This window comes from Protomyctophum parallelum (assembly GCF_964188405.1).
Source record: "Protomyctophum parallelum genome assembly, chromosome: 14".
NCBI lineage: Eukaryota > Metazoa > Chordata > Actinopteri > Myctophiformes > Myctophidae > Protomyctophum > Protomyctophum parallelum.
Genome location: NC_139709.1, coordinates 36,463,728 through 36,477,153, shown reverse-complemented (window position 1 = coordinate 36,477,153; position 13,426 = coordinate 36,463,728). Strand labels below are relative to the sequence as shown.

General features: G+C 44.8%; 1 protein-coding gene across 1 annotated transcript in view; it reads right to left on the bottom strand.

Annotated features, from left to right (window-relative positions):
• Window positions 1–13,426, bottom strand: part of adcy8 (adenylate cyclase 8 (brain)) — a gene marked incomplete at both ends in the record, with an annotated part of 139,562 nt that overhangs the window by 125,939 nt on the left and 197 nt on the right. The window contains one exon of the mRNA XM_083782771.1: window positions 12,598–13,426. This exon is cut by the window's right edge and continues 197 nt beyond it. Within this exon, the coding sequence (XP_083638897.1) occupies window positions 12,598–13,426 (829 nt within the window). The remainder of the gene's footprint in view (window positions 1–12,597) is intronic.

The following is a 13,426-nucleotide window of genomic DNA, read 5'->3' as shown; positions in this document are numbered from 1 at the left end:
ATGGTCTGGACATCTGGGTAAACAAGCACAAAATGAAAGTAAATCCAAGGAAATGCAAAGTTATACATGTCACTGGCAACTTTGGCAAGAGACAGAAACCGACCTTGCCAACACTCTCACAACACTCACCAAACATACTAGACGTGTACATACAGTAAAGGTTCTGGGGGTCATCATTCAAGCTGACTTAAAATGGGACAGTCAGGTGGACTATATTGAATAGAAAGCTCTTTGTCCTCTCTTTTTAAACCTGTGATCATGCTGACAAGTTAAACACTTGAAGGCAGGGAGTTCACAAAGCTTTGCTCTTTGACTTGAAAATCTATTTAACTGCAGACCCCCATCTGAAAATCTGTTGTGTGTGAGCTTTTAGATCGTCTATTTTCAAAAAGCCAATGTGTATGACTAAAGTGGTAAAATAGATTTTTATGATATTTACAAATGTTGTTCCCCTTGGAACCCCCTCAAGGACTGACCAAAATCATAGGGTGTAGGTTAATGACTTGTTTTTAAACATATTTAAAAAATATATATCACAACTTTTGCAAATTGCTTGCAAATTGCTTGCTTTAGTAGTTTGGCTGTTCTTAAGCCTGCACACTCGCACAGGTATGGACTAGTAGAAAGTGAATAATAATAATAATAATAATAAAATATAAATTCTAAATGTTTATTTTATTTGAAAGTGAATCATCCCTTTAAGTTAGACCCTCCAGAAAAACATGATTACGCAATCGCATAATTCAGTGCATATTCAGCCAAATGGCTCAGATTATGTGGGGGTAAAAAAACATCTAAAGGGATGCATATTCCCACACAAAATATGCAAAATATGTGGGGCTCGCTTCTTGATTTCACAATCGCTGCATATTTCCGCATAAAGCTTATAAAGTTATAGCCTCGCTATTTCACATTCACACACAGAAGTAAAACCATGGTGGTGGTGCCGTGAAAAGACGGCACTCGCCATCTATCAACTCACGAGTGTGTGTGTGTGTGTGTGTGTGTGTGTGTGTGTGCGTGCGTGCGTGCATGTGTGTGTGTGTGTGTGTGTGTGTGCGTGCGTGCGTGCGTGATTGTCCATTGATTATAGCCTACTTCTTGTAAACTGAGTTTGAAACGTTGCCCCATTCATTGGCAAAAACTGTGCTACCAGGGTCACCTGTCTGATTGGGAGTTGCACAGGGGACTGTATTATAGGACCTATAGTCTTCCTCGCAGTGATTAACAGCACCCTCCAGGATGGAACACACCACCCTAAATATGTCGATGATATGACTATGGCCCAGTTGTTACCCTGTTGCTCTCCAACAGACCCTGAATGGTCTGGACATCTGGGTAAACAAGCACAAAATGAAAGTAAATCCAAGGAAATGCAAAGTTATACATGTCACTGGCAACTTTGGCAAGAGACAGAAACCGACCTTGCCAACACTCTCACAACACTCACCAAACATACTAGACGTGTACATACAGTAAAGGTTCTGGGGGTCATCATTCAAGCTGACTTAAAATGGGACAGTCAGGTGGACTATATTGAATAGAAAGCTCTTTGTCCTCTCTTTTTAAACCTGTGATCATGCTGACAAGTTAAACACTTGAAGGCAGGGAGTTCACAAAGCTTTGCTCTTTGACTTGAAAATCTATTTAACTGCAGACCCCCATCTGAAAATCTGTTGTGTGTGAGCTTTTAGATCGTCTATTTTCAAAAAGCCAATGTGTATGACGTGGTAAAATAGATTTTTATGATATTTACAAATGTTGTTCCCCTTGGAACCCCCTCAAGGACTGACCAAAATCATAGGGTGTAGGTTAATGACTTGTTTTTAAACATATTTAAAAAATATATATCACAACTTTTGCAAATTGCTTGCTTTAGCAATTTAATTCCAGCAATTGCACCGCATAAATTAACATAAAACCCAGAAAATTCCATCGCAAAACCAATTTTTTTTGTCCGCAAAATAAATAAGAAATTGCCTGCAAAATCAAGGATTTTTGTCCACATAATCAATTTTGCACGCATTTTTCTGGAGGGTCTCTGTGGTTGTTATTATTATTATTACAACATACCAATGACATCATCGAAGGGGATTCCCAGCTTAAAAGCGTGCGTGCGTATAAAGCAGTCATAACTTTGACCCTATAACTTCTAAATGCTTAATTCTATCCGTTAATTCTATCCCTAAACCGAATTTCGGAGCATGTAAAAAAGAAAATCGTTTCTGGACTGGGGTCAATTTTATCTGTTTTTTTGCAGCTGTCTTTCGCCCTTTGAGCAGTGATGTGTCCTTCCAGAGCCACCATACTTGTTTTTGTTTTATTTCCGGCAACTTCTCGGTTGAGAAGTTGATCATCTCGTTGAAGAGCACAATGAAAAGCAACATGCAGACTTCAAAGACTCGTGTCTGCCTGAGTGGGTGTGAACATAGGCAGCAGCACACATGCACACATGCACACACGCACACACACACACACACACACAAAGCAGTGGAATAATGCAGAGAGCGAGAGAAACAGAGAGAGGGAGAGAGAGAAAATCACGGTGACATCGCATCTAATCAACTTCTAGTGAAGCAGGGACCCACACTATAGGCTCTTATATAAAACTGCGTTGTGCATTAAACCTTTAAAAAAATAATGATCAGATCAGAGGACCATCTTCACTGCTGCTGCTCCACTCATTTCGTTCTGCGAAAACATTGCTACAAATAAAAAATAATATGCATCACACTCAGTGTGCAAGGATATTTTGCACACGCAGAAAGGCAGCGGAAAAAAAGAAAACGCATCAATGTGCAACCACCTTAACTCCCCAAATGTCTCTTTGAAGACCAGGACAATTCTCCCCAAATTGTCTGTCTCTCAAATTCTACTGTTCTTGCGGGCCTCGCGAGTATAGCAATACAAGAACACACAAGCGCACACATCGCGCAGGGACACACAAGGCGATAAAAGGACATGTTATGAGTTATGACACAGCGTGGAAGCTGCTGTGCGCCCTGCGGTCATACACATGTCAGCAGACTGCAGACATTCATAGACGGACGCATGGAAGAGGCAGATTAAATCAGTCCCAAGGCGGGGGGGTTTCACTGTCATCACATACACACTGTGTGCCTGTACGACCTCCAGGGGCTGACGGCATCTTGAACAGTGCTGCAATTATCGATTATTTTATTAGTGGTGCAGGCCTTGTAAATCAAGGTGTCATGACTCGTGAGCTTGAATATCTGCTATTGTACGCATTTCCCAGACAACGTTACAATGATGAAAAGAACCAGTATGCGTGCGCAGCCCGGGGCCGAAAGAAATGCATTAGTTGCAATGTGATCCCTGAGTCCTGACTGCACTCACGTGTAAAAATTCATCCCATCAAACTTTCAGATGCTGTTTTCCTCCCAGTGTGGAGGAAGGGGGTTTAGTATATCTGTTTACAGTGAAATACATACCTTGGTTTATGTTGTTTCAACGTGTGTGTAAACAATAATAGCGACTCTCAAAGCATTTGTCCCCCAAACCTCACCTCTAGTCGCAGGGGGAGCTATGATCACGGCTGCTTGATCACGCAGAGAGAACGGCAAAGAATAGCAGACCTCCAAGCTCACAACGGTCGCACCGCGACAAGATGTGAGCTTGTATGTATATATTGAAATTGTATTTATTTTAGAGGATAGCCCCTTGAGATGTATCATCTAGTTTTTGAGGGGGTCCTCGGGCACAACACAATGAATACAGTACATAGACAAAACAATACATTAAACATGTCGACACAGAACAATATACACTTACAACATCAACAAAACATAGATGCTCTCCAAACCACTCAAACACTACATCAAAATACTAATAATAGTGATACTAATAATGAAAATAATAAAGATAAATATAAAAAGAATAATCAAGCATTAAAGTACACACCTCTCTCTCGAAGAAATCAAAAACAAGTACAAATGGGTTTCAGGTCTACAACCAAAGAGGCCTTGAAAATGTTAAATGATGTAATTGATCTCAAATAAACAGACAAGTTGTTCCAATCAGATGGAGCTTTAAACTGAAAAGCACGTCTCCCAATTTCGTTAGATGTTGTGGGTACAGGAAAATAAAGTTGTTGAGTATGTCTAAGAGGGTATCTAGAGTTATATGTAACTAATAACTGTTTTAAATATGATATGTCAGCTGTTCTTGGCGCACAATACCGTTGCGGGGCATATCTGTCTCGCTAGGGTGCGCCTCACTATAGCCAACACACAAGGGGAGGTTGAATGAACAGAAAGCAACTCTTCCTCCTAAAAAAAACAGGTTTGGAGATCTGTTGGGAATTGATTACAAGAAACCGGCACTTGCGCGTGCAGACCAAAAATGTAGTCTTTTAGCTAAAAGCTGGGGCTGGTGTCAGTGGCTCAGGAAGTAGAGCCGCCGAATTGTAATGGGAAGGTTCCCGGTTCTCAGCTCCTCCTGGCTGTGAGACACTGAAACCCTAACTGCCTCCAAAGAACAGGTCAGTGCCTCGCCGTCTGAATGTGAATGGGTGACTGTGAAATACATTAAATAAATAGTACTTTGGGGTAAGGCACTATAGGCTATATGAATGCAGTCCATTTACCATGTTGTTGCTGTCAGGAAGAAATCTCTTATCTTCATATTTGATTTGTTGTGTTTTTTCGTAGATTAAAGCCCTAATTGAGCATATTACAGGGTCACACAAAAGCATCAAATATAGCTGATCTGCAAGCTCTAAACGCAGTGCGAAGCGACACGTTTTGAGATGGTCATAGTTTTCTGCTTTTGAATCCTGAAAAGTCACAGGTTTGGTTTCCACCCGAGAGCGCCGATTTACTACAAAATAGGGCTTATGTATAAAATGGGGCTTCCGTGGCAACGTGACCTTTTCCGGTATTTACATTCTGCGTCTTCATTTTAGCATGTACAGTAACCCCACTTATATATTTTTCAAATATTGTACTCTTACTCCACTATATTTATTTTACTTTGTAGATTTTGATTGTTTTTAGAAAACAATAAAATGTATATTAACCACGTCAGCTTTTTTTTTTTTACATTTCAGCTACTTGAAAATGCCCGATCTGCCCGACCTAGCGGTCCGGGCACCTAGGCTGCTAAACCGCGTGTCAGCCGTATAGGTGCCAGGACCGCTAGGTCGGGCAGATCGACGTGTCACAGGTTCGACTACCGATCCCGAGGACATTTGCTGCGTGTCACTCCCCATCTCTCTCTCCCCATTTCCTGTCAGCTTACTGTACACTTTCAAATAAAGGCACAAAGAAATCATAAAAAAGAAGAAAATAGGCCCAGGCCGTAGCGTAACGGTCTGGGCACCGGACTGGTGATCCAGTCGCGGTGTGCCGCGGGTTCGACTCCCAGACCCGACACGGCCTTTACCGCATGTCATCCCCCCATCTCTCTCCCGTTTCCTGTCAGCCTACAGTACTTTCTATCCCTTAAAAAATCAATAAAGGCGTAAGCCGCAAAAAAATATCTTAAAAAAATAATAATAAGAAGAAGAAAATAGCCGATAAGCTCACAATGTGTCGCGATCTGAGGGATTGTATGCTTACTTTTACATATTTATTTACATTGCAGTATTGATACTTTTACTTAAGTAAAAAACGTGAGTGCTTTTTTCCCCACCACTGGTTAATGGGATGGGCGCGCACCTCGAACCCTCGACCTGCTTGGTGCATGTTTAGCGGCTCCGGGCTTCAAAGCGGCGCTCAGCCCTTGTTGTGCAGAGAATGAAAGAACCTGGCAGAGGGGAAGAGGAGTGCTCTTCAAAGGACAGTTTTTGCTGCGATAAAGAATACATCATGATGCTCCACGAAACGCGGTTTGAACCAGCATGAGGACTTTCTTTTTTTTTTTAGTTCCCCCCCCCACAAGAAATAGAATTTCTCGCCCTTCTTTAATCATCGCATTTGCATTGCAGGGGTCTTCAGAGAGAAATGAGAGGGAGAGATAGATGAAGCAGATATATTGCATGAAATGATGTTGCAGAGAATACCTTTTTCATGGATTTCATAGATCGCTTCAGACTTGTTTGACAGCAGTAGCATCAATGTTGTGTCAATTACTTATTATTATTTGTTTACACATAATCTTTTCTATGAATATGTTAGATCAGACCACAGTCGGTCACCAAGGCACTAGTACTAAGCATTAGTGAGTAGTGACTGCAGGTCTTATCACGGCAGCCAGGTTGATACTGAGAAACTGGAAGAGCTCGGCTACACCAGCGATCTGGACCCAACTTACGACTGAAACTGCATCTTTCGAATACTCAATTGTCAGGAGGAACAATGTCAAAGGAAAGTTCCATGAAATATGGGACTACTTTTATTTGTATATTAAAGGATGGTTGCATTAACAATTTGTAATTGGCACGGTGGCACAGTCGGTAGTGCTGTAGCCTCACAGCTAGAAGGTCCTGGGTTCGATTCCTGCTCGGGGCGCTGTGCGTGCTGGCGGCGTGTTTCCTCCTCCGCGTCATCAGTGCCCATACCCGAAGGCGGGGTTGGTGAAAGGGCCTTTCTGTGTGGAGTTTGCATGTTCTCCCCGTGTCCCCTAGGGTAGGTACCCTCACAAAAACATGCAGTAATCCTGTAGTAATCTCTAAACTGCCTCCCGCTGGCCAGCCGGGACGCCTGATGGAGGGGAAAGGAACTGGTTGGAATAACGTGTTCCTTCCACGCGCTACGTCCAACCAGGGAAACTCCCCCCTGTCAGGTGTAAAGGAGCAACTTGGACACTCAAGCATGAAGGAAGCATGAGTTAAGTCCGTTGCTCTCCCTAGGTTGGCGGAGGGTGTGTAGGGCCCAGGATCACATCACAGGATGATTGACACAGGGGTGAAGAATGGGTTACAAAATTGTGGGACAAAAAAGATGAATTATAAAATAATAATAAAATAAAAAACAATTTGTAATTGTAATACATTACAGATGATATAATCACTATTGTCAACAACAGAATGTGGAGGGGTGTTGTCCATTTGGGGTAGTTTTTGACTGCTATTTTTTTTTCTTGTCTTTTTCTTTTGTGTAAGTCATGTGTATTTTGTATGCTTTACTGTAAAATCATTTAAAAACTTAAAAGATGTGTTAACCACAACACAGCATTGTTGTCTCCACCAGGCCGAAGGCATGGGGGGAGAGTATGTTTTGCACTCCGTCCGTCCGTCCGTGTGTCCGTCCGTGTGTGTGTCTGTGTGTGTGTCCGTGAGCAGCTAATCTCGGCCACCGTTGCCAAATTTTGCACACACACTCCCTGGATGCCAACGATGAACCTCTGCCCCAAACTTTCCAGAACGGCCTGTTATAGCGCCACCAGGAGGCCGCTTTGTGCAAAACAAGTTTTTGCACAGTACACCTACAGATTTTGTCCAAACATCACGCAAATTGGTACACAGTCTCTCTAGAGCCATTCAACGAAACCGGTCTTTCAGATGTCTCAGACTCCATCCTGATTGGTTAAGATTGGCTTCCAAAGTTCACAGGAGTGCTCAGTTTCAAACAAAATGCTGCAAATCATGAACACATCGCGTGATTTCCGTGAAATTGTGCACGCACATTCCCACTAGGCCGAGGACAAAATGCCACATGAACAATTTCAACTCAGCCTCAAGGTGGCGCTATAACTGGCCGAAAAGTGTTTTTACCTCTAACTGCACGGATCTGTGGATAATTTACTTTTGTTGCCCTTTTATCCAACCACCAGATGAAGGCAAGCTGCAATGTCCTACATTCCTATCCTGGTGGAGACCTGTGCCCAGAAGGGCACTTTTTCTAGTTTCAGTCTGTGTCCATTCCAGTGTGGAAGGTATTCTCAGTGAGGTATTCCTTATTCAAGGCAGAGTCCTGCAACGGGTCGGATACCCGTGGTAACCGAGTTTGACGGGTGGGAACGGGCGGGACAATATACCTTTATACGTTAACGGGTACGGGTACGGGCAGAACGCAACGCGGGTGGGTGACATTTTTTAATCAGTGGACCCGCACTGCGCAATGTTATAAACAGCAACTGAGCTGGGGTTTTCCTCAACAGCAGAGACAAGTTAAATCCGTAACATGCCCAAGGAATCGTCAGTGATGTCACATCACTGCCGATTCCTTCATAATGGCGTTCTGTTTCTGCTGCTGTGCTTCCCTGTGCTACTTCCTTGTTGCATAGTGTGACATCACGGCCGAATCCTTTTCATAGCATTTCACGTGTGGAGTTTATTTTTTTATCACCAGGCTGCAGACTGTAGCCTATATTTCCGTTTGCGCTGATGAAACACCAAGGGATTATAATTTATAATGCCAACATTCAACACAAGATGTAAAGCTAACCCAGGTAATGTTGGCCTAATGCACCACTCTGTCTAAGTGTAAATAAAGTTAAAAAGATTAACCTGATGAGTGATGACCGTGTTTGAAACAGCCTTGGATCAAGACGATCGACTCATCAGGCTAATCTTTTCTTTATCGTCCTCTCCTTGTTGATATATTATGCCAATATGAATATGCCATTTAGGTCGAAATCAGGATATAACTTTATGTTGTGATAATAAGCAGCACTGCAGCAGTAGCCTCAGTCAACAACATGTCTTCTGTTCCGTGTGCAACACACTACCGCCGCCCACCACCACCACCACATGCGGTGTTGGATGAAATAAAGTCAATGATAGCTATCGGTGCCTGTGATACGAACAGGTAACGGGTCCATTTTTTGACAGGTGGGGCGGATCTGGTTTCGAGTTTTATATAAATCACGGGTAACAGGCGGGTTGCGGAACTGATGATTGACGGGCGGGACGGGTGCAGGTATCGAAAATTAGACCCGTGCAGGACTCTGATTCAAGGTATTATCAGTGAGGTATTCCTTATTCAAGGTATTCTCAGTGAGGTATTCCTTATTCAAGAGGCAAAAGTTTCCCGGATAAGTCCTATAGCGGGAGGATTGCAGACAAGGCAGGGAGTTTGGAACCGCGACCAATGACGCGGCCGTGATCGGATTAGAATCTGAATCTGAAATTAAAGGGGTTTAAGATTTCGGGCGATATAGTCAACGATATAGTCAATGGAGACGCTGATAGACGGTAGAATACAGCGATCTCAAACAGAATCAATATAACACATTAAAATACGGAGATCTCGGTCCATGGCAGTGAAAATACTTGACCTTTGGCTCCGTACGTGTTTATTCACTCCACTCAAAACTCTTCACCAAAAGATATATGTATATTTTATAACTGAATTCCATTGGCCAGCGAATCAACACATAATTTGCTGTCGTAAAGAACATGGATTTTCTCAGGCAATTGCTCTTTGTGTGTGTGTGTGCGTGCGTGCGTGCGTGTGTGTGTGTGAGTGAGTGCATGGCTGTGTGTGTGCGTGCATACGCCCTCCAGCCAGAGTCCACAACAAGCCATGTACAATCTTTTCTTAGACATATTACTGACATGACGATCGTGTCCACATTGTGCCGTCACGCTCACAACAGGCCTATACATTCTCCACTTAATGCTTCTTATTGTCAATACATGTTAACAATAGCTGGAGGGGGCTCAATAATCGCAACAGCGGCTGAAACTCGCCAGCCCCATTCCCTCTTTGAATAATACCATCAGATGCTATCAATACAATCTCTCTCTCTCTCTCTCTCTCTCTCTCTCTCTCTCTCTCTCTCTCTCTCTCTCTCTCTCTCTCTCTCTCTCTCTCTGCAATGCTATGGGGCTTTACTGACATGAGACATGTCATGTACTGCCATGGTGTGAAGTAAAACAAGCCAAAGTTAAGAAATGTATGCACACCTAATGATAATGGTCCTACTGGAATAATTAAACAGAGCTGTGTTTAATTGTTTAATCATTTAATATACCTCTCCATCCATCCATCCATCCATCCATCCATCCATCCATCCATCTATCCATCAATCAATTAATTATCTCATCTCTCTCTTTCTGTCTGGCAAGCTAATGTCCCTCTCTCAGTCTCTGCCACTCTCATCTCTGATCCCTATAAGTCTCTATCTCTCTCTCTCTCTCTCTCTCTCTCTCTCTCTCTCTCTCTCGCTCTGTCTCTCGCACGCACGCACGCACGCACAAACGTACACACGCACACAAGTGTGAGGACATCCATTCCACATTCATTGTAGGATTTAAAAAATGCCTGTACCCCTAACCCTAAGGTGTCAGGCAGCAAAGATAGCATCTATTTAAGCTCAAAAAGCCTCGCAGGGTGCATGATACATTGTGAGCGTGAGTGTGTATTACTGCATCTTCATCGAGTGATCATGTGGTACATGAAATTGATTTATTGGAGATTCTGACTTTCAATTGTACATACATTTTGTTCCACTTTTTGCTTTGGCAATGTAAACATATGTTCTCATGCCAATAAAGCCCTTTGAATTGAATTAAATTGAATTGTGATCTTGTAGATCAGCTACTTTCTGTGTGCGACACCACCAATTATCTTGCAGGAAAATGATCTTCATTCTTCACAATGTCTATTTCTAAAGTCCTACTATACTTGCCGGGGACATTTGCCCTCAACAAGTTATAGCAATACAAGCACAGCACACACTCACACACACGCGCACTACATATACACACACTTGTTGCATCAGACCGTGTAGCGACGCGAGAAACAGAAATGCACCTTCGATTACTGGATAATCATGTCATTAAGCCAGAACTCACGCCCATGGATTTAACGCTGGTGCAAAACACATTCAATCACCACTTCTCTTGAGCGCTGCGCGGCCCTGCCTCTCATTTTATTGACGGCTAAACAAGCTGTGCATTAATCACGATTATTCCTGGTCAGACGAATTCAGGACCCCGAATGCACTACAGTAGGGACTAGGTCACATTTGCTGTATACCCATTTTCAAACATCTCCGAAAATAGCAAAAATTGCTAGATTGGCTATTTCCACAAAACAGCATATCTATTTATTTGTTTATTTGGATCCCCATTAGCTACTACCTTAGTAGAAGCTACTCTTCCTGGGGGGCACTAATACACAAGCTCATAGGTGAGGACCCTGGCCTGCATGCACTGCAGCACTGCAGTGATGGTCCTCAAACATTGTCATGTCACCGTCAAATTAATCTGCATTCAGCCGTGGAACCCCCATGTGTGAATATGTTGTGCAAGGGACCTCCCCATGTGTGAAAAAGGTTGAAAATGGTTTCAATAATTGGACAATAGCCGATCAACATTTGTGAGCTTGCAGATCGCAGATATATATTCAAATAGCTGATGTATGATTATGAAGGGTTAAAGTGGTTTACTCATGTCACTACGGTAGGAACTATTGAAATAACACAACATGAAATCTGTGGAACAGCAACACGTCCTCATGTTTGGTAGCTGTTGATCCATGTTTACTGATAGAGCAGTGCAGAGAAGTAGAGCAGTCAGTGTTCAATCTGCAAAACAGGATGTCTATATTTTGCCTGTCCTCTCCGCTCCTATAATCTCTTCTCCTCTCCCCCTCCCCCTCTCCTCTCTCCCACACTTCTCTCCTTTCCCCCACACACCCCCCTCCTCTCCTCTCCTCTCCTCTCCTCTCCTCTCCTCTCCTCTCCTCTCCTCTCCTCTCCTCTCCTCTCCTCTCCTCTCCTCTCCTCTCCTTCTCTCCTCTCAGACTGACCTCTAAAAAAAACAACACGGCTGGTGTTGTGTGTCGTTTTCGGCGCGTGAACATCCATCCCCCCATAAAAGAAGCCACTTCGTATGGATGAAATATTGACCAGTAGATGGAGCTAAACCTATTAGGGAGACGGAGGCGTTTCAGCACCTCCTCAGAGGACAGCTAAACAGTGCTGAATGCCCGCCACACCGAGAACTGAACGGATCTGGGGAGCCGTTTAACAGTCAAATGAGCCCACAAGTGGCGCAGACAGCAATGACTGTTGCTATTTTTAACACCATGCAAGCCAATGCGATCGTAAATAGCCTGCAAAAAAAGGTGCAATCCTGATCTTATTTTACTGAATAGAAAATGAGGCTTTAAACTGTTGTGTATGGTAGCGTAATGTTAATACAATCTGCAGTCATAGGAGGTGGTCTCCCTACACTCGCCCATTGAGACATTTACCCACTGGTTTGACAGGTAGTACTGCCTGAAGCACACAAGCACAATATCTCCTGAGGATGCATTATCCTACGTGTGGCAGAACATTGGTCTCTCGTGTGGGAGGCATCGGTTTGAATCCTGTGGCAGCAGTGGTTCTCAGGGTACAGGGACCCCCAGGTGTCCTTGAAGGGGTCTCAGGGGGCCCTAATCCTACATTGTTGGCGATTCGAAAACAGTTGATCTACAAGCTCAAAGCGTTTAAATGTGACACGATGTGAGCTTGTAGAAAGACATTTACATTTATGTTCAATTATGGGGTCCCTGGCACCAAATATTTTCAAATTGGTATCCAAGGCTTAATACATTTCAAACTGGGCGTCCTTGACATGAGAATGCTTTCACAACCACTGCTGTGTAGGACAGAAATTATAGATCATCACAGAGTTTGAAAAGCGGACCCAAGCTTCTGCAAGCTCTCAAGAGTTACATGTGTATTATGCAACAAACCTACCTGGTTGGTTGAGAGCTGGGCACTCGCCGGCCGGATCAGCAGCTGGACGGCGATGTGCAGCACCGACGTGGTGAGCCCCGCCAGGATGGCCCAGGCGAGCGGCAGCGGCAGCATGCTGTACGTGGCGAACAGCGTGAACAGCACGTACCCGACGCCATCGCCCAGGAGCCCGTAGCCCAGGCCCGCCGCCAGGATCTGCGTGGCCATGGCCACCCAGGTGACCACACCGCTGTACTGCAGGTAGCCATGCGACGTGGCGTCCTTGCGCACCACCACCAAGGCACAGACGACCACCTCGATGCCTGTGAAGAAGCCCAGGAGCATGCCCTTGACAGGGTCCATGGGCGCCGACGCCAGCGTAAGGTGCAGGACCAGGAGCGTCAACTTGGTGACAATGTCCAGGATGTTCATGACCACCACAGACTTGCGGCGCTGACCCAGGAAGTAGCGCTGGTACAGGCGCTCCAGGTCGCGGGACTTGAAGGCGTTGCGCAGCGTGGGGAAGATGACGCCGCGGTAGGTGTAGCCCCAGTTGAGGAAGAAGTCAGAGTTGCTGCTGTGTGGGGCGCCGCCGGCGCCCGTGCCGGCGCCCGTGCCGCTGCCGCTGCCACTGCCGCTGCCGCAGTCAATCTGCAGGAAGCCCAGGTCGCTGCTCGCCGCTGCGGTAGCGGCATGGCGCTCCGGGAACACCTTGGTGCCGCCGTTGTTGTGCCGGGTGTCGCCGGCACCCGACGAGGTCCTCCTCCGCCCGGCGGTCCCCGACTGTTTCCGAGTGCCGTGGTGTTGCTGGTGGTCGAAGAGGTCGGGGAGGTCCGGGCCACCACCGTCC